At 36.3% G+C, this 26,521-nt stretch overlaps 2 protein-coding genes across 2 annotated transcripts; one reads left to right on the forward strand and one right to left on the reverse strand.

Moving 5' to 3' along the window:
- Window positions 1-2,581: 2,581 nt before the first annotated feature.
- cbln2a (cerebellin 2a precursor) lies at window positions 2,582-4,380 on the forward strand. The gene is made up of 3 exons (XM_016232060.1): window positions 2,582-2,869; window positions 2,992-3,111; window positions 4,012-4,380. Exons 1-3 carry the CDS (start codon window positions 2,582-2,584, stop codon window positions 4,207-4,209), a joined length of 606 nt encoding a protein of 201 aa, XP_016087546.1. The 3' UTR covers window positions 4,210-4,380.
- A 12,749-nt stretch (window positions 4,381-17,129) lies between these two features.
- On the reverse strand, window positions 17,130-25,630 carry socs6b (suppressor of cytokine signaling 6b). Its single transcript, XM_016232058.1, has 2 exons — window positions 25,229-25,630; window positions 17,130-19,803 (listed from the first exon to the last, which is right to left on the reverse strand). Exon 2 carries the CDS (start codon window positions 19,684-19,686, stop codon window positions 18,088-18,090), a length of 1,599 nt encoding a protein of 532 aa, XP_016087544.1. The 5' UTR covers window positions 19,687-19,803; window positions 25,229-25,630; the 3' UTR covers window positions 17,130-18,087.
- Window positions 25,631-26,521: the final 891 nt, after the last annotated feature.

Consider the following 26,521-nt stretch of genomic DNA (forward strand, 5'->3'; position numbering starts at 1 on the left):
ATATTTGGCCAGAATAATCTATATGCGATACCCTGCCTCAGATGAAGTTTGTCCAGGTGATGTTAACCCATGGTTTGCTAACTGAGTATGTTTAAGTAGCTATACTACCTTGTGTAACCTACTTCAAAACATGGGTCATGCGTGCAAAATGAAAACATTGTGCAAAGTGTGAGCTGTGTCGAGTTCCAAGTATGACGATACAAAAAAAACCGCATTTTTTATATTTAGTAGCCTATCAAAGAATACAAAGTTTATTGATTACACTCAGTAAAGATAGACGACATTTTTTGAGAATTAAAACAAGGCTGTAACGGATAGGCAGTCAGTTCAGGTTGTAGCCTACTGTTGATGTATACCCGTTCACCTGAAATATGTATTTCCAGAAATTTCCTGGTGAACTTGGAACTGAGTACACAGCCTCGTTTTCATTTGCTATAAATTATGGCTTATACCTGAATAAGGTCTTTTTTATCGCGAGATTTGTAATAATATTTATATATTTAATATATGATATAGCAAGATATTTCTGAGTAACATTTAAGGCCATTACTTTTAATTTAAAAGTTTGAAATTAAAATAATTGGTGGGTTTGTGCATTCTCATATGCTCACCTTGTTCAGACAGTCCAATCACAGATCATTTAAAATTAGACTGATTTTGTATGTAATTTAACTGCTCATTGTTTATGTTTATTAAGAACTGAGAAAGACATGAAGAGACATGCTGTCCTGTGGCATCTGGACAAATGATAGCCTGCAAAAAAATCCACTTTTCTTTTATGTTTCTTTCCACTGTATTGCTGCAGATGCACCTAACAACAAGACTGTGTTTAAACTAGAAACTAGAAGCACAGAAATGTGGAGGGGGGAAAAAAAGAAAAATAAGACACTAATATGGTCCCAAATGCCTTCTGCTAAACTGAGATTCTCTGTGGGGCTGCTTTCCATCAGCATCTTGTTAAAACAGAAGAAATAATGGATGCTGCATAACACAGGGAAATACTGCAAGAGAACCTGATTCAGTCGGCTAAATCTCATCTTTCAGCAAGACAATGATCCAATTAGCGCATCAAAAGAAACATATTGATTAAATATTTGTATAAAAAAATTCTATACATTTGTGGTTGTCAAGTGTCATTTGATTAATATAAACATCTGCAGCAAATTTGCATTAGAATGAGCTATAATCACACTTAAACAGCACTCAAAGGTGGTACTCAACTGATTTAAAGTTGTTATAAATAGTGACTCCACAAAATCTGTCACATAAAAAGTTTTACACTGACAGCTCAAACATTTTAGTTTTACAAAGCTATGTGTGAACAAGTCTGAATTCTGAAACATATTTAAATATGTTGACATTTTGTGCCAGCTGTGCACATTCTATTATACATTCATAACATTTAACCAAAAATCTTTATGTTGCTAAAAGAAAAAGCCAAAGGACTTGTTATATATCAACTCTTTTGCTATAGTCATTCGCTTAAGTTTTATGCATTTTGCATTTAATTAACAATTTTTGCATGTGTGAATTCAAAATTGAAGTGCTAAATACTTTGCTACTTTAAAGTCTCTTCATGTAACAATGCTTTAATATCTTTTTACAACCACTGGATGGTGCAATAGCACATCATATTAATTTCTGAAACATCTTAACACCAAACAATGGGATGTCACCAGTGGACAGCCATTGACCTCTACAGAATATCAATTTACATTAAAATTCATTTTCCATCAATAAATGCTGAGCAGACTTGTTAAAGTTTATAAGATAATATAATAAGACCTACAGTGCCCTGAATACAGTAGTGCTTTTAACTGTTCTATAGGGTTTGTTGGAATATCAATTCAACGCATAAACCCTTCAAGTTACAGTTTATCCATCTACAGTTTAGATTTCGTGAATAGCATTGGTTGTCAAAGCATTGATTAGTAATAGGCTACGTTTATTCTAATTATTTATCTTTTTATTTATTGTTTAGCTGTGATACATCAATTTTGCCTTTGAACTTTTAGCCATTGATTAGAGACTATTGCGCAATGGAAACTTGAGATTGAAATTCAGGCCGAAATTCAGGCCGTTTTCAAATAAGGCGTGTGCTCGGCAGAGAAAGAGAGAGCGATAGAGAAATATTATGAGGGACAAAGGCTAAACCCCCTTTTCTTTATCAATGCTCTCTGTAAATAATGACCTTGTATTTACTATTGTTTGTGTGTGTGTGTGTGTGTGTGTGTGTGTGTGTGTGTGTGTGTGTGTGTGCGTGTGTGTGGTGTGTGTTATGTGATAATATATGTACAATATGGTCATGAATAAGTTTTCTTTCTTTTTTTTACTATCTATATGCCTGTATAACTTTTGTTTATTGCTTTTGCAACATTGTGCTGTTCCACAGTCATTCCAATAAAGCTCATTTGAATTGAATTGAATTGAGAGAGGGGGGGGGGGGGGGGGGAGGGGGGGGGAGGAGGGGAGTAAGAGAGAGAGAGAGAGAGAGAGGGAGGGAGAGGGAGAGGTGCTGTCGTCTTCACTGATCTCCAAAGAGTGCTCGGTAGTATTTTTTGCTCTGAGGTCTTCCACAGTCATGTTGAGAGCAAAGGAACCGGGATCTTTGGCCGTGCTGGCCTCCACCCTTCTTTTGGGATTCGGCGTTGCGTTTTCCCTTGGACAGAATGACACAGAACCGGTCGTTTTGGAAGGAAAATGTTTAGTTGTGTGTGACTCGAACCCGTCAGCCGAAGGTGGAGTGACCTCGTCGTTTGGGATATCTGTCCGAGCTGCTGGTGCTAAAGTGGCTTTTTCTGCGGTCAGAGGAACTAACCATGAACCATCAGAAATGAGTAACAAGTCCATGACAATCTACTTTGATCAGGTCAGACCCTGCTTTCACATTTAGGCAACGCATATCTGCGTTAAGTAGACTTTAATATTTTTCCCCCCGAAAACATGTTTCCAAAACATACGTTAACTAAGTGAACAAACACCTTTTTGCAGGTACTAGTGAACATTGGAAATCATTTCGATCTTAAGGCGAGTGTATTTCAAGCTCCTCGGCGAGGCATTTACAGCTTCAGCTTTCACGTTGTGAAGGTCTACAACCGACAGACAATTCAGGTGAGTCTATTTAACATTCAGGGTTTTTATCAGAAACTAATTACAAACAAACTGAAACTTAAATTGAATGGTTTTACCATTGAATTATAACACTATAAAAAAAAACACTGATAAATGCAGATTTCTGACTATTTATTGTAATTACTGCTGGTACCTTTTCAGTTTTACTAATAAATTTGACACTACTACTCATTCTTGTACTTAATATTTACAATATGTTCCAGGTTTCTTAGTATAACTGAATAGACATAAGTATTTATTTATTATACGTTTGTATTCCAACTGTAATCTTACCAGTAAGATTTTAATTAAACTGTAAAGTATCATTCTGGCTAGTCATTTCATATGACAAATAAAGAAATGATAACTAATGAGATGAGATATGTTACCATACCATTTGGGATAGATATTTGTATCTCATAAATATGTACTGTATACATTAAATAGCCACTTTCAAAGCTGAAATAAATACCAATTATGACAGTAACTCAAGGTGTCAATAACTATTGTTATTCATTAACTAGTCACAGGGGAATATGAATATGCAAACCACAGATCCCCATATAATTAAATTGGAAAAATCATTCTTACCAGTAAAAACAGAATAGTAAGTTTTCACTATTAGAACAGTGACTAGTACCAAATTGTTATTTTCTAGTATGTAATGTATTATACTAAATGAATCGATACTAGTCACTATATTGGAATAAGGACTATCTAACAAGTGTTAGTTACCAACAGTTAAAAGTTAAACTCGTCTGGTTCTTGTCACTATTACTTATTAGTAATTAAAAATATATACTAAAACATAAAAGCAGATTCTATTTAGTTTTATGGAGTAAAGGATGATCTGGCTTCTTGTAATGCATCTGATCACATTTTGTGTTTCCGTGTCATTAGGTCAATCTGATGCATAATGAATACCCAATAATATCTGCATTTGCCGGTGATCAAGATGTGACCCGAGAGGCAGCAAGTAACGGCGTTCTGCTTCACCTGGAGCGTGAAGACAGACTCTATCTTAAACTGGAGAGAGGGAACCTCATGGGCGGGTGGAAGTACTCCACATTCTCTGGCTTTCTTGTTTTCCCTCTCTAATTGAATATTACCCATTTGAAAAGGCGCAGACTGAAGACAAAAAGACATTTCCGTATCTGCTTTCAAAAATAAAGGTAGCAGAGAGAACATGGAATGCATTAGCTTATTTTATTTATTCTTAGGACCTGAATAAATGTAACAAGTTTGTATGTACTGTATGTATGTGTGTGTGTGAATTTAAGTATTTGTGAGATTCAAAAGAAAGTAGGACAGTGACCATATTTGGACTAATTGATGTCTGCATATTGCTTTGGAAAAGAGTGGTTTGTTATTGTCAATGATATTTTTGCATTCAGGAGCATATTTTGCACGAAATGTGTTTTGTTATGTGCTTGTCATTTTATTAATTCGTATAGCCCTTATAATTTTGATGTTCAGTATGAGCGTAGTAAGTACAAAAAAATAGCCATTTCTCTTTAATCATTGTTGTTTGGCTTAATGCATAGACAAGCAATGATGTCTTGCATTTTTATATTACTTGAATGTAAATATACTATATCGTAAACACAAGGAATGTATTTAAAAACTCTTATAGCACTCCAAAGTTTTATTTTTCAAGAAGGGTATCATTTAAAGGGATAGTTCAACCCATAGTGTTGTCCCAAACCTGTATGAATTTCTTTCTGCCGTTGAACACAAAAGAAGATATTTTAAAGAATGTTGGTAAACAAACAGTTGCTGTTAGCCATTGACTTCCATAGTATTGAACTATCCAAAAATAGAGTGGAAGAAAGAGAAGAGCTCAACACTGTCCATGGTGCTGAACAACAGCTGTCCGTCAAAAACTGGAATCTTGTTCAGTACACATATGAATGATTATTAAATGCTTACATCAAAACAAGCAGTGCAACATTTTTCAGTCACATTTATTTGTTGATACATACACCAACTACAATTGAGTACAGCATAGACCTTCAGTTCCCACTAGTTAGACTACATCTACAGATTCACATGGGGATTTTATCATCTTAAAAGTTGTATTTCAGAGTAATTGTGTAACAAGAGTGTAAAATATAATATTCAAATATATCTAAGTCTCTCAATGGGGGCAGTTTTAGGAAGGATGAAATTAACACCCGCCTACAGAGTTCAATATGTGCAAAAACTGGAAAGATATAGACACAATGGATTTGTTGACTTTCCATTTAGGTCAGGGCAGTGGCATAGCATGTGTTTTAAGATGCTGCCTTGCACAACAGTGAACTTTTAAGATTGAACATGTATAGCTTTATATATTTTTCAAAGCATGGCTGGGAAACGGGATGGAAACTAGGTAATTTATTACCATGGGCACAATTAAAAACTGTGAAGACAGCATTATTTGGAGGTGAAATGCAAATGTGATGAGGTATGAGAATGATGTGGGAGTTAAGTGTTAAACAGTGAAATATTCCTTCCAAGAGTAGAGCTTAAAAAGACGCTAACACATATTTCACTCGTCAAGATCGTGTCACATTATATTATATCATAGTTTGAGTTATTTCAGGGGGTAACCAGTTGTTTGTTAGATAATATTTTACAATTTTATTAGATTTTTGACATCATGTTCAGACCTTGAACTTTTAAAAATGTATTTAAAAAAAAAATCCCTCGTCTTGCCACTGCATCTTCTTCATGTCATTTGATTTGGCTTGGAAGTAAACATTGCCCAAAGGCTAAAAGCTGTCTGATGCCTGTATCTGACCTTTCTTTTTCATAAAAATGATTAAGAATGAAAACATGACTCAACAGCACATGTCGCTGCTAGGTCACTAAACATGACTTTGGATTTGGGGAACAAAACGCAGAAAAGGTTTTTTATGCATAATTCTTTCATTTTTCCTTGAAGAACATAAATCTTGTTGCTAAAGTACATCAAACTCTTACTTTTAATATAAAAATAAAGGCGAGTGCTAAACACATTCTTTCATCATTAGCAATATTTACCCTGCTCATGTGTATAAACGTCATACTATGAGGTCTAACCCCAACACTCATGATTTAATTATTGTAATTACTGTGCTGAAGATGAAGTGTTATGATTTCTTAGACTTCATTCGAGCTTTACTCGTGGCTTGTACTATTGGGTGCTGGTGAATTAAACTGGCTTATAATGAATCTGCCTACTGGCAGTCTTTTTTATCTCATTCATATGCAAAAGTGAGGCAAGTTCAGCATACTTTAACAGTAAATTGTTTATGTTGTCATTATCATACTAAACATATGCGTGATTATGAACTAGAGCTAAGCAATGAAACTAATGGAAGAAAGGGAATTATGCTGTGACTTTAAAATGTTCAGTAAATCAAACCTGTTTTAGTTTATTCAAAGCAGACACCCTTTGTCTAGATTACAGCTCTGGGCTTCTATCATCCATCTCCCTAAGGTGCATCTTGGGATGATTTTTAAGCATTTGGCCTGGTAAGCTAGACACTTGTTGGCTGTGGCTCTGTCACGATTCTGTCCAACTCCATTTTAATTATTAATTTTTTGGGGTTTTGTAAAGAAATTCATTTGTGGGCCGAATTTATATTGGTCTTCTAAAGCATTTTAAATCCTTGAAATGCATTTTTTAAAGATTATAAAATAGAAATCCAGTCCAGTTGTGTCCAAACATTTTACTATAAAGCTCTCTGTAAACATTACATTTTCAATGTTTTTGAATGCTCACCAAGGCTGCATTTATTTAATTTAATAAAAATACAGTAAAAACGGTAATATTGTGAAATGCTATTAAAATTCAAAAGAATTGTTTTCTTTTTTTCAAAATTCTGAAACAAAGCTGAATTTTCAGCAGCCATTACTCCAGTCTTTAGTGTCACATCATCCTTCAGATATTGTTTTAAAAAGCTAACAGACCAGAATCCAGCAGAGCAGAAAAATGAGACTGAGTTGTGTAAGTTTAGACATTTCCACAAGCAGAGGAAAAGCCTGATGTGATAATGAGAGCGGCTGGGCTCCTATAGTCTGGCACATGTTTTTTAATTTAATTTCTCCAATACCAAAATAGCTTTAATAACAAATTCATGTGTGGGCTCATCTTAGAATGCTTCAGATCTTTGGCAGCAAGCATTATGCATTGAAGAGTTATCGTCCTATGGAGAAAATGCTGTTTCTGTGTGTATTTTTGCAGGGTCAGGAATGATTTAATGACCGGATTCTACGCTTAACACCCCATTGACAAACACATTCTCATTTGTTATCTCAATTAAATGTGTTACTTCTCATGTCTAGGGTGAGAAAACCTAAACGACCTACTACGCAAATGCAATTCAGTTTTACAGCTCTCCTTTTGTCTCATCCTTTGCCATCAACAGGAGCAGATTTCTTGTATCTTTGGTCTGTAACGTGTGTCCCGGTTCAGATGGTAAAGGCACAGCCTCCTCATCTCTCCAGCATGAGTGCAACACGGGGCCTTTTGATGTCCGTACCCCTTGTGAGATGCATGCTGGGAGAGCCAGAGTGGTAAAGCACTGGTCCAATCTGTGACCCACTGACACATGGCATACGTGGCTCAGTAATCAGCCCAAGTGCTGCAGACTCACGCCAAGCTGCCCTTTACAGGCAAGAGGGACAGAAACGTTTCCAGAAGAACCCACGGCCATCTCTACCAGGTATTTAGATATATCAGGATATCAACTTTCAGCCTGGTGCTTCCTGTGCTGGGGCACACAGTTTAAGCGAGATATTAGACAAAACAAATTAGCATGAGAAACTAGATATTGTCTTTTAATCAGTATGATTTTACTGTATAGATGATGACAAAATGAAAATGCAAAAATGCTTGTAAGAGGCAGATATTGTGCTGATGGCACGATGCTTACAGTTATTGTAATTAAAACATAATTAGTTGCCAGTTTCCTCTGTGCCTCCATTACACCTGGAACACTACCATTAATCTTCATTACAGCCTACAATAATACTGTACTAGCTCACTGAATAAGCTACAGGACTGATCGTACAATGTTCCTCATATAACAGTTGTTTTTACAGAATATGATTTGGCTTAATACTTATATAGAGATGAATAATCATTAATTTATTTAAACCTTTATTTATTTTTTAATAATATTACAATAAAATTATATAAAATGTATATATATATATATACATACATTTTTTGTGCATGTGAATACAAATGTAAATAATTAAATATCATATGGGATTCTAAAATAAAAAGAATGTATTTTAAATATACATTATTTATATTTTATATTTGTATTTTATATAATTTATAAAAAATAACAGAGAGAGAGAGCTGCATTTGTAAATGAATGCACAATGCAAATGTAAATACCTAATTATCTTCAAATTGATTTTTCAATCATTTACATTTTTACATTTCTAATTTAATATTATATACTTTATATAATATATAGAAACAATGTATACTTTATATTTATTAAAAATGGTATAAGCATACTATGTAGAATTTTAAAATAAAGATTTAACATTTTTGAGATTTGACATTATATAAACATAAAATATAATAAAAATTATGTATATATAATTTATTATTATTAATAATAATAATAATAAACATATGTGATGTTGGTTTTGTTGAAAGCATTAGTGTGTAGACCAAACTGAGCCAGTACTACCTGAACATTTTTAACTATAAACTTTTTAATCCTCAGGACCCTTAATATTAAATATTGTTTAGGTAAAATACACTGTATGGATATATCAGTGTGTATCCTTTGTCCCTTTGCTCCGTCCCTAAATAGTTTCTCACTTTATGGCCTCTGCACAGGTTGTTTGAATGCAATAGTTCACTTTGCACGCTGGCTCCATCGCAGACAGTGGTTTATTCTGTCAAACTTGGCCAGAGCATTTTGACATTACAGCATTTACTTTTCTGCATCTAAAGCGGTTTTTCGTACCCCATCTGCTGTAATTTTCAGACTGCTTAACAGAGTATGTATGGCCCATCATAAAATTTATGTCCAATCTGTTGAAAAAGTTGGTCATAAATTTGCTCTGGTTTGAAACGTGTAGGACAACAACTCTAGCAGAGTAATGTCCAACAATCAGTTGTATAATATTAGATTTTTTTAAATAGTCCTCAGAGGAACAATCCAACTCTGAACGCTACACAATACAAACAAATCTTGTCTATTCAAATAGCCTAAAGCAAACATTGCCTCAGTAATTGAGTTATTTTGTCAAATGCTTCAGTTCAGGGAATCTTTAATAACCTCACAACTGACTGCACCAGAGAGCAGTTTGAGCATTTGTGCTCTGCTCCTAGAGCAGTGATGGGCAAACTTGGCCCTTCCAGGCCACTTTCCTTCAGAGGTTAGCTCCAACCCTAATCAAACACACCTGAACCAGCTAATCATTGTCTTCAAGACTACTAGAAGGCTACAAGCAGGTGAGTCATATCAGGGTTGGATCAAATCTCTGCAGGAAAGTGACCTGGAAGGGCCAAGTTTGCCCATCACTGTCCTAGAGCCTCCTGATTGTCTTGGAAGCTGTAGACCTTGTTGCTAACTCTTATGAGAAGCTGTCTCTAAAGGATGTCAGTGGCTGTATGTAAATAATAAATAAGAGCATCTGCTGGTTCCTGTTATTTACCCTTTACTTACTTCTCATTAAGTCAGTAAGCCTGAACGAAGAGCGCGCTCCTCACTTCTAGTTATTGTCACACTGATGTGTACATGGTGTGCTGACGATGCTTGAATAATCTCATACTTTCTTTTCGCATTAATGGCAACATTAAGGTTTATTACATTTACATTATTAGGCTATTACATGGAATGTAATACACTGATTGGTCATCATGTCATTCAGCGGTCAGATATTTCCTAGCATTCGCCAACATCCACAGCAAAACAGCAGTAGTCCGCTGATCCGGGTAACAGAAACTGGCGCTACTTTCACGGCTCGTATCATACAGCGGACTTGCGCTCCCTTTCGTACAAACGCAGCTGGCGCATTCTTGCATCTCAGTTGTTGAGTGAAGTTTAAATGACTTCAGAGAACTCTAGTATTAATATTATTTTTGTTTAATATTGTTGCAGTGTTTGTACATTGTAGTGTTTTCCTATTGTAATATTACAAATATTGTAATTTTATTATGTAGTGTAAGTCTAAAGATATTGAGGTAAAATGATAAAAATGGAAACACAAATCAATATTTGATGTCCATGTATTGTTATTTGGTAAGCAGTTTTATAATCGAGATAACATACTGACTGTATGACTGTACATTTTTCTTTACGTAATATACATCAACACGAACTAAAATAGGTACAGGCTGAATTTAACAGCATTTATTTTTGGTTATTGTTCATTTCTACCCTGAAAAAATGTGGTATAGAAACAATTTTTACTGAAATGCAAATTTTTAAGTGATTAATATTTATAAAATATTAAACACTTTCAATTATTGTTCATTGTAATTTCAGTCTAATGCTAAAATAAACTACTGACAATACTGTGCAGCTAGCAGTGATGCATGTCTATGTCTAAGTCGTTTTGTTGTGCTATATTATTGTGTTAAATAAAAGAAAAATTGCAGGTAAGTATTTAATAGTGTTTTGAAGTGTTTTAGATGTCCCTTAAATTACGATAACCTCTACTTGATTCTGTCAGACTTAAGGCAAAGGAAATATCTCCTATGGATGAAACTCAGCAGGGGATACACTAAATTAATGAGACCACACATTTATTCTTGCCTAGAAGTGTGAATCTCAAACACCTTCAAAAGTGGTAGCACCAAATGAATGTCTTTTTAAAAAGAAGGATGCCTTCACAACTTTGTCATGATTGATCATTTCAGACCACCTCATTTAATCACACTAAGACTACAACCATTTTATTATAACTTCTAAATACCACTTTACTAAATTTAAAAGTAAGCATTTGACAGTCACTTCCATTGCATTCAGGGTATTCTTTTTTTTTTTTCATGAGAGAATCAAAACTCATGACCTTGGTATTGTGCTATAACAACCTAAAAATAAAATATATTTTAACTTGATTTTTGACATACCTGTCGTGAAGTGTCTACATGAATTCAGATTCATTATTTAGTAGTGTGTTTCCTGAGAGATTACACATTTATATTTTATTTATTGAGAGACCTCATCTCAATTGTTGAAATGTAAAAAGCGAGGCTACCTGCTGCACCAGCCACAAAGGACATAGTTTACTGTATCTAGTGCATTATGGATGGTGCACATTCTTATTTTATCAATATCACAACAAGCAACCAAAGAATTCAGAGTAGGGTTGCAGACAATGAAAGATTTGAACTACGGAATTTCTCTGGCTGGTTAAATAAGCAGGTAGGCTTAAAAAAAAGAGAGAAAGACATCAAGAGAAAGAAAATGATGACTACCAACAACTCTTTCAGAAGTTTGAAAATAATGTAACAAAAATATTGATTGTTGCTATAGATTTGATATGATATACACTGGGAACGGTTCTTTTTAAACTCGAGATAAAAAAAAGTAGTAAGAGATAGAAGAATATAAAGATAGATAGATGGATAAAACTATAGATAGAACGACAGATTAATTTGAGTTATTTTGCATTAAGACATACTGTACATGTATGATATTTTCCTGTAATCAGCACCTCCGTTTAATCAGCTCAGACATCGTTTTTAATGTGATCATGAAATGTTCTCTTGCTGTAAATTTCAAGTAAATTAGCAGCAAACAAAGCAGTGTGTTGTGTAAATTCAATCAAACTGAGCAAGAATCCTCACGAGACACGACTACACGCTATCCCACAAATGTGCTACTGAAACAGCTCACCTGAAACCAGAACACAGCTGGAAAACCACATCTAAAAATTCACAGCCCATCTGATCTTCTCACATTGTATCTTAAGCTTAACTTCATTTAATGCTAATGATTCAAAGTGTCATATCGGCTATGCAAACATTTATAGTACAAAGAACAGCAAGTGAAGTCTAGGATATATATACAGCCACATCTGGAAATGCCTTTAGGGTAATCTCATAGAATAATGAATCTTCAAGTGAGTGAGGTATGGTGCTGCACAGTACTGTTTGCTTAAGCCACCCTTTTATGTGGAGACACATGGTGTGCTCAGAAAGAGGTCTTCTGGGGTTTCTGACAGATGGCATGGCTCACAGATAAAGATGGCGTCAATGTGACAAAAAGCTAAACTCTGCAGGTCTCTAGTAGAGACCCACTGTAAGGCTGCATATGCCGTTGTGATTTCCTACAGGCTCCATTCTTGCTCATTATGCACCTAAAAAGACTGAATCAGAGGTGTTGAAGTGTATTTGTACATCAAAATTATGCTGATATGACATTCCGCAGTCTGAACTACCTTTAAAGACCCAAAGGGCCATTGAATTATTGAAAAATAAAGCACACCCACGAAGTGACCGTTACACCTCGGGCGTGGATTATTTTTCAATAATTCAATGGTTTCCTTAAAACACGTCTCTCAACAGTGTTCGGCAGCAGCATCTTGACTAGAGAAACTGTCAGTTTAACTGTTTCAAAAATAGCCAAATTACCGCCTTGCTAGTAAGAAATTACATGTACCTTTTTAGTTTTTCATATTTCTTTGTTTGGTCAGTGTCATTGTGGGTTTTGGTTCATAACAACTTGTAAAGACTTTGAAATAACTGAAATAAATTGACAAATTGGTATGGAACTGTAATGAGGTTGACAGACCTATAACACAGCTTCACAGCTGTGCATTTATTGAAAAATAATTGCACATTTTAGAATGTTAGTCAACCAATCAGAATCAAGTATTCAACAATACCCGTGGTATAATTAAAAAATTCAAGTAGCAAAATTTTAAATGGTGTTCTACTGTATTAATGATCTAAATATTATATATATATAGGAGAACATATATCATCTTGAATGGGCTGTAACTGGTTTTTCCACAAAGGCTGAGGTTGAAAGAGCTGCATAATTTCAACTGAATACCTAACAGGTAGTTTACAATATTTATTCAGCGTCAAGCGACATTCACAGGAGCTCATCCAGCTCAGATAACATTTCATCATTAAGCCAAGACAGAAACGACACCTCAGGCTATAGGAATGTGATTGGATTGTTTCATCTGTGACATTTTGCTCCTCTGTGAAATATTCAAATGTATTCATATGCTTCAAAAGTCACATGGCCTTGCTAGATAAATTTGCATGCATTTTCCAGAGGACATAAAACCTAATTTAATGCTTAATCTCAGATGTAACATTTGAGTTTACAGAATGTATCCTGATACTGAGCAAATCAGCATGGTGAAAAGCAGCAGCATTTGGTCTTATCGTGTGCTGAATAGTTGCAATTAGATGAAACTAACAAAACAGACTGTGGAATAGATTAAATTGTCAGTATAGGTGTACAGAGACGATATTATTTACATCAGGAAATTAAATAACTGAGAATTGCATGTTTGAAATTCAAGGAAGGTTGAAAAAGACAAAAGATTTAAATGACTTTGAAAAAGCATAATGGTGGATGTTATAAGCGTTGGTGGATGCATGTCAGAAACCGCGGTCCTGCAAGGCTTTTCATGCACAGCAGAGTCAAAGGTTATAATGCGAGTGGTAGGCTATAAAAACATCCAGCAGCAGTACTGATTGTTACTGAAGTTAATAAAAGAGACTGAGGAACAGTAGTGACAATGCATTAAAATGCCATCAAACATAAACAAATGATAAAAAATTAGAATTTTTAGTCACATCCCAAATTACACTGAACAAAATTATAAACGCAAATTTTGTTTTTGAAGACTTTTTCTATGTACACAAAAGGCCTATTTCTCTCAAATATTGTCCACAAATCTGTCTAAATCTTTATTAGTGAGCACTTCTCCTTTGCCGAGATAATCCATCCACCTCACAGGTGTGGCATATCAAGATGCTGATTAGACAGCATGATTATTGCACAGGTGTGCCTTAGGCTGGCCACAATAAAAGGCCACTCTAAAATGTGCAGTTTTATCACAAAGCACAATGCCACAGATGTCGCAAGTTTTGAGGGAGCGTGCAATTGGCATGCTGACTGCAGGAATGTCCACCAGAGCTGTTGCCCGTGAATTGAATGTTAATTTCTCTACCATAAGCCGTCTCCAAAGGCGTTTCAGAGAATTTGGCAGTACATCCAACCGGCCTCACAACCGCAGACCACGTGTAACCACACCAGCCCAGGACCTCCACATCCAGCATCTTCACCTCCAAGATCGTCTGAGACCAGCCACCCGGACAGCTGCTGCAACAATCGGTTTGCATAACCAAAGAATTTCTGCACAAACTGTCAGAAACCGTCTCAGGGAAGCTCATCTGCATGCTCGTCGTCCTCATCGGGTTCTCGACCTGACTGCAGTTCGTCGTCGTAACCAACTTGAGTGGCAAATGCTCACATTCGATGGCGTCTGGTACTTTGGAGAGGTGTTCTCTTCACGGATGAATCCCGGTTTCAGCGTATACGACAGCGTGTTCCAGTTCCTGCCAATATCCAGCAACTTCGCACAGCCATTGAAGAGGAGTGGACCAACATTCCACAGGCCACAATCAACAACCTGATCAACTCTATGCGAAGGAGATGTGTTGCACTGTGTGAGGCAAATGGTGGTCACACCAGATACTGACTGGTTTTCGGACCCCCCAATACAGTAAAACTGCACATTTTAGAGTGGCCTTTTATTGTGGCCAGCCTAAGGCACACCGGTACAATAATCATGCTGTCTAATCAGCATCTTGATATGCCACACCTGTGAGGTGGATGGATTATCTCGGCAAAGGAGAAGTGCTCACTAACACAGATTTGTGAACAATATTTGAGAGAAATAGGCCTTTTGTGTACATAGAAAAAGTCTTAGATCTTTGAGTTCAGCTCATGAAAAATGGGGGCAAAAACCAAAGTGTTGCATTTATAATTTTGTTCAGTGTATTTCATTTGTCCATTTAAATGTAGTAGTTGCATTTGATTCTGATTACCTGACCTGAATTCAAGTGAATGTACGAAATCTATGTTCTGTTAAAACTCCTCAATTACCTCAGATACTATAGACAAACAGATCCATAGAGGTCATTTTGATTAAAACATAGAAGGCATTCGCACTGGTAAGTGGAGTGTAGAAAGCTCTCAGTGGAGTCTGATGTGAAATTCCAAAGAAACCAATTAAAACAGAAGGGAGGGAGTAATAAACAGAGCCAGAAATCCTTCACCACCTGTAATAAAGCATCCCCCAGAGCCTTAACAGAATGGATTACTAGAAGGGTCACAGCGATATAGGCTGATATATTGACAAATCATGCATTGACAACATAATATCCAACATATGATGAAATGAAATAAAAATACTTCTGCATCTTTCTGAATGCTTACTGACAATGGAAGTCAGTTGGGTGGGTTAAAGCACAATGCAAGCAAAATGGATGCTGGTTAAGATAGCACTGATACGTGGGGTAGTTGTCTGAAGATCTTGATGCTTTCTCAAGTCCAGATAGTGTAAATGTTACATCCCATGACAAACACTCACCTCTACCACAGCAGCTGTTGGCCTAAAATCTATTAATGATTTTAAATGGCAAAGAGATGTACTAACAAAACATACCAAGTACAATCATTGCATTACCAAGCTAAAAGATTCAAACGTTTTAATAACATAAGAAAATTGGGCATTAGCAAAATGTTCCTTTTCCACAAAACACCATGTGTGAGCGAGAGACACTTTGATTGTCCCACAGCACAGTACTAAAAATGTATTTGTCCCTGGAGTCTTACAGAACTGCTTAAGCAATTTATGTCTGATATAAGAGTGCTCAGCATGTCTTTTTGATGGAATGTGACGATGTGTTTGCAAAAAGCATTTGAATTCAGCCAGAAAGTTGTTGTAGGCTAAGGGAGCAGTTTCACTTACTCCGCAGTTACAAATGAAAACTCAAAATATATATATATAATCATCCTGGCTCAAATTGCTTGGTAATGATATATAGATATATATAGAGATATAGATATATATACAGTGGGTACGGAAAGTATTCAGACCTCCTTAAATTTTTCACTCTTTGTTATATTGCAGCCATTTGCTAATTAAGAAAGTCTTAAAAATGTGCATGTGTGCTGAATGGAGAAAACAGCACAAAGCCTCTTTGGCAACCAATATTAAAGCCTACACTCTGCCCACTTGTATTGTTTTTTCCAAAACCATTAAGCACAGAAACATTAAAATAGCAGCACTGCTGTGCCGAGCCTGCCATCAAGAAAGTTCTCAGCTGAAAAACAGGGAGGGTCACAATTGAGCACAACTGATAATCAATCACCCACTACATAAGTGCAAAAGAGCACGATCGTACACAAAATAAGCCAAATCACAATCTTCAGGTGGATCACTAAAGATAGCAATGTCACATCGTACGGATACGGAGCACTGAAACAATAAAAAAAGTCTGAAAAACAATGATAGATGAGGTACATATTATAGAAAATATTGCTAGTTTAAATTTAGTCATTCTAAAATGTAATTTAGCTACTACTTAAAAACATATAATATACTTTATATAGTTACTTAAACAGAATACAGAATATATATTTTAGTTTTTTAAAATTTAATCATTTAGCAACTTCCTGAAAACATAAGAATTATACGCAAGGCAAGAAACTTAAGCTCAACAATGGCACAAAAGTGAAAACAAATTTGCCTGTCGTTTGTTTGCTGCTTTGCAACTCATTAATGAAAGAGTGCAATTCTCCAGGTAAAAGATCAAATACAATATTAAGCATATAAAAATAAAACAACAATGGCTAAGTGGTAGGAGAAAGAAAATCTGTTCATAGTTGTAAAATCTGTAATAAAAATAAAACAAAAATGATTTAATTCCAGCATTATCTCTGCTCTTTGTCTGTTAAAAGGTTTTTACTACCAGAAATGGAATTTTAAATTACAGATCGAATACGTTTTACATTAGAATGAACAGAGAGATTAATCATATAAAACTTTTATTTTGAACTGAAGAACAAGTTCAAGTTACAACATATCATTAAGCAAATTCTGTTCCCAAAAAGAGATGATTTTAAACTGTACCATTGACATAGTTCATAACAGGAAACCTTTCCGTTTTTAAACAATGATATACAATACTAATGAACACTTAAACAGTGCAAGGGGGAAAAGACCAGATGCATTTATAATGTAACTGCATGCCTGTTAAAGATGACTGTTATAACAAATCATACAGTCCAAAATCAATTGACTACAGCAAAGACGAGTTTCAGTGAGGCACCTAAACTTGGCATTACGTGCTAAAGAGCGCAAACAAAAAAGGGGGTGAGAATATGATCTGACAAATATGAGCAGCTAATATAGCTTATTAGATTAACTCCACAGAAGGGTAAGATTCATGTGTATGGTGAGAGGACATCATTTGGCATATTGTATAGTATATTTTCCCTTTGAATTAAGATGATGACATAATGGCTGGTACGATAAAATTTATGCGTTTAAAAAAAGGGGCGAGGAGGAATGTAATCTATGCATTCACAAACGTGCGGCCGCTATTAAGGCGTCTATACCTCTGTGCATTGTTGCCAAGAACCTCTAAATGCCCTAAAATAAGCTGGAGCTCAGAGCTATGTGCTGATATTTCATAGTGTGGGGTATGAAGAAAAATATTGGACTGTCTTTGACTGTAACAAAAAGGAAATGCTACATTTCTAAGAGAACATGCGAAAAATGCTCCAACATTGAGATCCACTCTAACGACATTCTGGCACTGTGTCTCTTCACAAACCACTGAATTATCTACTCTACCAGACAGACAAACATCATCATTCCTTTCAAGAAAATGCAAAATCGAATGGTAACAAAATTCTTGAAAATGTCTGCGAAATCGGTTTTGTTGTGTCATCCAAAAAGTGCAAGTAGCAACCAAGTGGGGATTTACTGCTTTCAGTAGTGCTTCTCCTGCAGGTAATCTTTCATTTTGTTCGGTAAAGGCAATTTCTGGATCAGATCAATCCGTGTGTACTGGCGGATAACAAAGCGGCACAAGTACTGCAGTGAGCGCACTTGCATAAACCTTGAAACGGGATTGGTCAGTCTAACGGGGTAGGTGACGGACCCCGGTAAGCGAGATCTGGAATAGCAGAATGCTCCGTTCTCCGAATCCTTGATCGAATTATCAATGAGATCCACGATTGATACGTGGCCTTCGATGTCAGGTTGCTCGTAGAAGCTGAAACTGCCATTCGAATGCTCGATTCGCGTGTGCAGAGTCTTACCCTGTGAGCGAAAGCTCAAGCTTAGAAGATATCGATCATCGGAGCTGTCGCGGACTAAAAAAGAACTGTCTGGAAGACTCGTCAGCTTTTCTTCAGCCTCCCATCTTGTAATGGGACCCCAATACCAACCCTGCTTGGCTAGTTTCTTCAGTTCAGCCGTGAGACTAGTAACCACCATGGGTCCACTGTTCTGCACGGCATCATAGACCCGCTGCACCCCTGGAGCCGAGTTGGGGTCAAAGTTGAGATGGTGCCTGACTCTCTCTGCAACCTGAGCATGTGTACCACCAAACCCAGAGAAGCTTCTCTGGAGATAGCTATCGGGCAACGGAGGTAGCAAGGGGGAAAGTGGGGCTTCGAGTCTGGAGCCCTGCAGCAAGACATTTGCAGTGTTTAAAAAGAGCTGGTTCACCGATGACGACTCCATGAAGATGTCTGGTGACAGAAGGTCCTGGTCAATAGGCTCCTCATCTGCATGAAGAGATCTGCATCCCTCTGACTGCGGAACGACGTCCATGGGTGTGGTGCCATCTAAGCAAAAAGAGCGTGAACCTTCATCATCAGGAAAGAGTCCATCATCCAAAGGCATTGTGTACTGAATATAATCCTGAGCTGCAAGACCAATGACTACAGGCATGTGTTCATCCATTTCAAGGTGCAAATCGTCATTCTGAGCGCCAGAATGGTGGTCTGGCACACGTCTGGTGATTTTCAATGAATCGCTAGATTCTTTGAACTCTCTCTGGAGGTCAAGGAAGTCTTGGTGCACACCGTTGTGAGCCGGACTTGGATCTGAGGAGTTCATTAATGCCTTAACGTCCATTTGGATGCACATCTCCTCCGAGTTCACTGGTCTGAGAGGCCACGGGGTGGGACTGTAATGATGACTATGGACGGATGTGGAGCGAGAGGAATGCTGGGATTTTATGTCACTTAGAGTAATGGGTGCCGAAGAGGAGGAGAAGGTGTCATCATCTATAGAGCATACAGATGGAGAACCACCCTTGACCTTTGTTTTCTGTTTCGCTGATAGTCTCCTTTTCAAGGTGCCCATGAGACCCTCACTCTTAGATCGGACTTTGGATCTTTTTTCGTCCTCATTATCCAGGTCGCTACTGACGAGATCTTTGCTGTAGCATCCTCCAAACAGTGAGTCTTCAGCAGAGAAACTGGCCGCCAAGTCTGGCTGTGATACAGCAAATTCATTCTCTTCTTTGCCTTTAATGTTAAATGACTTTCTTATTGTTTTCAGACTGATCTTCTTCATTCTGAAAGATCCCCCTTAATGATTTGGAGGGGGATTACATGTGATGTTCTTGGAATGAGGGAGATGATTGTGAACACTTACACATAGCTGATCACATACGGCCCACAACTGCCATACCTACAAAACAGAATAAGACATTAATAGAATAAAAATGATATATATATATTCATTACATTCAGGATCAAATGACAATCGCAACTTTCGCAATTTGAGAGAAAATTCTGTGAGATTTTTAAGGTTTTCACCATTTTATACACTTTTTCATTTTGACTACCTCAACACGAGTGGTGTGACAAAGTAAAAAAAAAGAACAAATATTCTGTGAAGGTTCTCAATATATGTCATAAAAGCTAGAGATTGAAAAATATCACAATTTTAAGTCCAATTCTTGACATGGTAATAATTAAATGATATTATATCTAAAGGCGGGACACACACCAAGCCGACTTCAAAGAACTATCGACGACAAAAGCCGACGGTGTTGTCGTCTCACGTCGGCAGCGTCGGACCAAAAAGCTGTGCTCGAACACACAGCACAGACTACAGCCGAAGGCAAACGAACACGTGTGTTCTGCGCATGCGTGAGAAGAATTAACTGTCTATATCAGCTGCTATCAATAGTATATATTCGTCATTCAAAAGGAGAAACCGAAACAAAAATATACGAAATAAACGCAGATATATGAAACGTAAACAAAGCAGCGCTTGCTTACCATTTTGAATATCAGTAACGTTGATAACCTTAATCATTTTAAGCGGCTCATGTTGTTATGAAAACATTATCACGTAACATTGAAACAGCCTTCTGTCTGTACCGCCTTCATTTACGTGCTTGTTTTCATTACTTTTGCTTTAATTCTCGGGCACTGACTCGTTCGCTAAACTGAACATCCAATCAGAGCTCTCACTCGCGCCGACGGTCCCGATGCCGATTCAACATGTTGAATCGGCAAACTGCCGCCGACGTGAGCCCGACGAGTGGAACACACTAGTGTTGGGCGATATAGTCATTTTTCAAATCACCAGTCCGTGAGATCGCCGATAGATGATATTATCGTGCATGGGTTGGTGGGGGCAAGAGAGAGACTCTCTGTACTTGTCATAGGCTATTTCATAACTATTTTGTGTTTTAAACTGCGCGCGCGTGAGAGAGAGGGTGCCTATGGAAGCACCACGAATCTAAATAATATACTTTCAAACATACTGATAAACTAACATGTTAAATACCAAAATATTTAAAACAGCGAGTAGGGCTGGACAATAATTCAATATCAATATGTATCACGATACAATTTTTTTCAATAACGGTGATATGATTTTTAAACACATTTCCGATATTTCGATATACATTACCAGTTTCCCATACATTGATTTATTTGTGGCGTTTGACTTTCGTTGAATAAACATGAGCACTGCACGTTTCAAAATCAAAACGCGTCGCGGGGGTTTTAGGAAAACTATTTCAATTATTTTTTAAATAAAAATATTTCAAAATGTTACCATTTTTGCTGTATTTTGGATCAAATAAATGCAGGCTTGGTGAGCAGAAGAGAATTCTTTTTTAAGAGAATAGAATTCTTTATTTTTAAAAACATAAAAAATCTTACTGTTCAAAAACTTTTGACTGGTATGTTAGCCTATAGTTTGAAGTAATAAATATTAATATTAATAAGGAGAGTCTGAGATTTATTTGACAGTGATTTCACATTTTTTGTTTGTATGAAGGCTAAATACCAATAAAAGGTGAACATTTATTTATTTGCACCATTTTTTTCCTAAAATATTATATAGTTTTATAGTAGTAGGTTTCATAGAGTTGGCAAATAAATTTTTCATAAGTTTGTAGGTACAAACATCTGTTGTGGCCGTTCTTGGCCGTTTTTATGAGGCTTTTTTAATAGTGTTCATACCGATATCGGAATTATATCGTATCGACCGAAATTAAGAAATATACCGTGATATAAATTTTGGCCATATCGTCTAGCCCTAACAGCGAGTTAATAAATATTCGGATACAACAGTCATACATCGCTATTAGGACCGCGCGTCCTGTGACAAGTTTGTCGCATCAGAGCACGGAAATTATCAGTCTGGTCTGCAAAATCAGTCAACGGTGAAAATCAAAAGTAATTTTATTTTAAAGACCATCAGTTTAACACTAAATATTGGACATAAACGAACATGTTAAATATAAAGCATTTAAAACAGTTAAGTTCATATATTTGGAGTAAATTTTAATTAAACCGATACATCAGTCATACAGCGCTCCGGACCACGCACCCCATGACGAGCCCGACGCACCGCCACAGAAACAAGAATGAGATGCGTTCTAACATAACTGTGGCATTAAACTCAGTTAGTGAGGGCTCGGTTAAAATATTGCATATGTATCCGTGTTTGTGGTTGGAGACTCCTTCACTGGCTACAGGCTCGTGTGTGTGAAATACAGTGCTGAATGAAAAAGCTGGGCAATTTGATAATAATAGCCAAATTATAATGGGCCGCCTAATAATAGCAATAATAATAATAACTATTGTTATTAATACATTCATATGAGAATGAGCCTAATATCGTCTTGACTATCGACAAAGACATCTGCTATCGTCGATATCTCTGACTATCGTCGATACACAATACTATCGTCTATCAGCACAACCTTAGAACATACCAAACAAACTAGCCTGACCGTCGCTCGCCCTTTAATGGTCCAATGTATTTGTCCTTGTTTTGGGTTATAGCCGATTGTTAAGTTACAAACACTACTATTCAAAAAGTTTGGGGACAGTAAGATTTTTTTTTTTAAATGAATAGTAAGGAAGCATTCAATCGATCTAAAGTGACAGTAAAGACATTATTAATGTTACAAAATATTTCGATTTCAAATAAATGCTATTCTTTTGAACTTTCTATTCAACAAAGAATCCCAGGGAAAAACTATCACAGTTTACACAAAAATATTAAGAAGAGCACAACTGTTTTCAACATCGATTATAAGAAGAAATGTTTCTTGACCACCAAATCAGCATATCAGAATATTTTCTGAAGGACAATATAACAATGAAGACTGGAGTAACAGCTGCTGAAAATTAAGATTTGCCATCACAGGAATAAATTACATTTGAAAAAAAAATATTATATATATATATATATATATATATATATATATAACATGTTTTTTTTTCATTATTTGTTTTAACTTGTAATACTATTTCACAATATTGCTGTTTTACTATATTTTAAAGTGAGTTCATATGAGAGTTAAAAGAAACTTATCAACCCCTAACTTCTGAATAATATGTGTATTATCACTTCAAAATGAATAATTGTTATTGAAATAGTTGAGCAGTCATCAAACAATGCATCAAATAAGTTACTTCAACTTATGAATACTGTTGTTGGGTGCTATTTTTAGACTAAATTGGTAGACTCAATAATAAAGAAAAGTTAAAACATGTAAATATTAGCAAAAAATACTGGTCAAACCAATTATCAGTCTTTTTCTAATAAAATCGGTGTGCATAATAATTACAGATGAAATTTGAAATGGAAATACTGTAGCATGCAACACCTCAGGACATGTCAAAGACATGAAGATAATAAACATTAAAGGGGTCATATGATGCGATTTCAATTTTTCCTTTCTCTTTGGAGTGTTACAAGCTCTTGGTGCATAAAGAAGATCTGTAAAGTTGCAAAGACTAAAGTCTCAAATCCAAAGAGATATTCTTTATAAAAGTTAAGAGTCAACCACGGCTACCTAAAACAGCTTGTTCTAACACGCCCCCATATATCTACCTCACTATGTGGGAAGATTTGCATAACGCCGCCCAAATGTTCACGCAAAGAAAGAAGACGTAACTTTTATTCTCGCTGTAGTATTGTTGTTGCCGCCGCCATGTCGTGAAGGCACTGTGTGTTTTGTTGTGAAAGCAAAACTACTTTGTTTGGTCTTCCAAAAGAGGACGATATCCGCTTCGTCATGCCTGGAGCTGATCCGTGCTGGTTGCTGAGGAAATACAACAACTTCGCGCTGTGGATCACCGGATCGGCTTTCACCGTGGACGAAGCGGAGTCCAGCCCGGGGTTGTCACACGTGGTTGCCGCAAGCCCTCCAGACGCTCCTTTGACGAATCCGCCGGCCGCGCCGTTCTCAAGCCCGCCGCCTCTGATCACTCTAGCCCCCAGCCTCTGCTCACTCTAGGCCACCGTGTGTGACGCTGTGTTTCGTTGTGAAAGCGAAACTACTTTTTTTGGCCTTCCAAAAATGGACACGACTAGAAATCAGTGGTTAAGTTGTATTTACAACACTGTTCCAGAACACTTCAACCCAAATATTCAGATGTGTGCAGCGCATTTTATGGAGGACCATTTCCTGATCCTGGTAGAGTAGACTACAATGCCAGCTGTTCTGACTCACAGACTGCAAGTACGTTTTTTATATTTAAAGAGTTTTTACATTTTATATTTTTTATATTTAAAGCAAGTTTTTTGGGAAGTGTAGAGTAGGGCTTGTTGTTTGTCATTTCTCCGATCACAAATGCAGAGATGGTTTTATGTTTATGTGGCGTGGTGCGATGCAACGCAACGCAACGCGTAAAAAGACAGTATAAGTCATTATAATCCATAATTATGTCCCCACTGGATGCAACAAATGCCTCATTTATAATGAGTTTTCATGTTTGTGAATCATCGCTCTGGCCTGACAGGGTATCACAGTATGGTAGGGGGCGTAACATTTCCGTCACACGCTTGAGGTATTCGGCCAATCACAATGCACTGGATAGCTGGCCAATCAGAGCACACCTTGCTTTTCAGACCGAGCTTTGTAAAAATGTACGCGTTTCAGAAAGGCAGGGCATAGAGGAGAAACAATAATGTACAGTATGTGGAAAATAATGTGTTTTTTGAACCTTAAACCGCATAAAGACATTTCATTACACCAAATACACAAAATAATGTTATTTTTAGCAACATCATATGACCCCTTTAAATTTTTTTTGGTATTAACATTCACAAATGAATCACACAGTATAAGACAAGCAACATGAACCAATAAAATAACCAGGGTTTTTAGAGATTTAAATTTAAGTTGATTTTAAAGGCTATTTATTCAATAAAGTCCCGACTTACCAATATAGTTAAAAACCATATTGGATAAGTTTAACATAAACACATGGTACCAAACACCACTTTTCTATGAAAATGTATAGGGTTATCAAGGCTGACATTCACATGTGCTGTGTATTTCAAAATAATGGCAAAATTGTATTACAGTAGGTTAAATATTTATGTCTGATTGTTGTCAGGCATGTCTAGTATACATTATGAATTCACTAGACGATAACAGATATACAATATGAATCTAAAACGAGTCATAAAGTTCAAAACACTGCTTGAATTCATAAATATGAGTGTGCTAACGCTTTAAGAGCAGTTAGCACTCAGGCTAACCTGAACAGGCCCTGTATATTAAACATCACTTCTGTCTAATGCTACAACTCTAGCCATCAATATTTACAAACAAATATTAACTATACTTTACCTGCCGTGCCTTGAATACACTGTCAACTATCAGCAGTTGTCATATCAGTGTCCGGAGAGCTATGTGAGCATTAGGAGACATTATTACTTCACGGCTAACTGATAAGTTACCTGCACTTACAAAAAACAGCGCAGAAACTAACTCAATTTTCACAGAGACGAGGAATAATGGGCTCTTTATGACCGCGTTTCGCGATAAAGTGACACCGTACGCTGTGGACGTTTTGAATTGTGCCTATTTTCGGCGTTTGAAACTTTTCTCTAGCTAGCTGCCGTTTTTCCGGTACTGTCTCGTTTCTCTGCCCTCTTTGTTTGCTGTTGCATCATGGGAGTGAATGTGAAGGAGGGGAGGAGATCTTTGATGCTCGTCGGAGCACCACTGACTATCTGCTTGAGCACAAGAAACCGCATGTCAAGGCTGTTATTTAATTTATTTTATATATATGTCAGGTCACGTGTTTTATATTTGGTCATGTTCATTTGTAATTTTATATAGGTACTTTAATAATTCCAATTCCTGTTGGCCAACACAATCATATTTTTGTAATGTCACCTTGCGCTTGAGTGTTTCATTATTGTTTTACTTATTAAGTCTGGCAGAAAAGGATAAATAGCACTTAAATACCAACCATTAGTTCCTGTGACAAGTAACTCTTGTTATGAAGTGTCTTTATTTTAAATATTTAAGTTGATTGGTTTTACATATTTAATCAAATAGACTGTAATGATATACATTACTTGTGTGACACTATTATAATCATAATAGCTGTCTTTTATTCATTTCTTTTTCATTTCTGTTAGTTTCTCTGTTTACATTTTTTGTAATGTTTTGGTGTGCGATGCTGTAGAAGTGCAACTACTGTCATGAATGTATAGGTATTTATGTTTGTATGCACAAATTTTAAACCTAATTTTATTTTATTAACCTAAAGTTAATATAGATTGAACCTGTTCCCAAGATAATTTTTGAGGATTTTTTTTTTTTTTACATATCCTCAATTTATTCATACTTCTTTGAAGAGACCTTGGAAAAGAAAACCAGGCTGCTCACAAGAAAAAAGCAAAGCCTCCTGCACTTTTGTACATCAGACTTTTAGTTAAAGTGTGGTAAGTGCAACTACTGTCATGAATGTATATGTATTTATGTTTGTATGCACAAATTTTAAACCTAATTTTATTTTATTAACCTAAAGTCAATATAGATTGAACCTGTTCCCAAGATAATTTTTGAGGATTTTTTTTTTTTTTTACATATCCTCAATTTATTCATACTTCTTTGAAGAGACCTTGGAAA

This window comes from Sinocyclocheilus grahami, unplaced genomic scaffold (assembly GCF_001515645.1).
Source record: "Sinocyclocheilus grahami isolate Dianchi unplaced genomic scaffold, SAMN03320097.WGS_v1.1 scaffold406.1, whole genome shotgun sequence".
Classification (NCBI taxonomy): domain Eukaryota; kingdom Metazoa; phylum Chordata; class Actinopteri; order Cypriniformes; family Cyprinidae; genus Sinocyclocheilus; species Sinocyclocheilus grahami.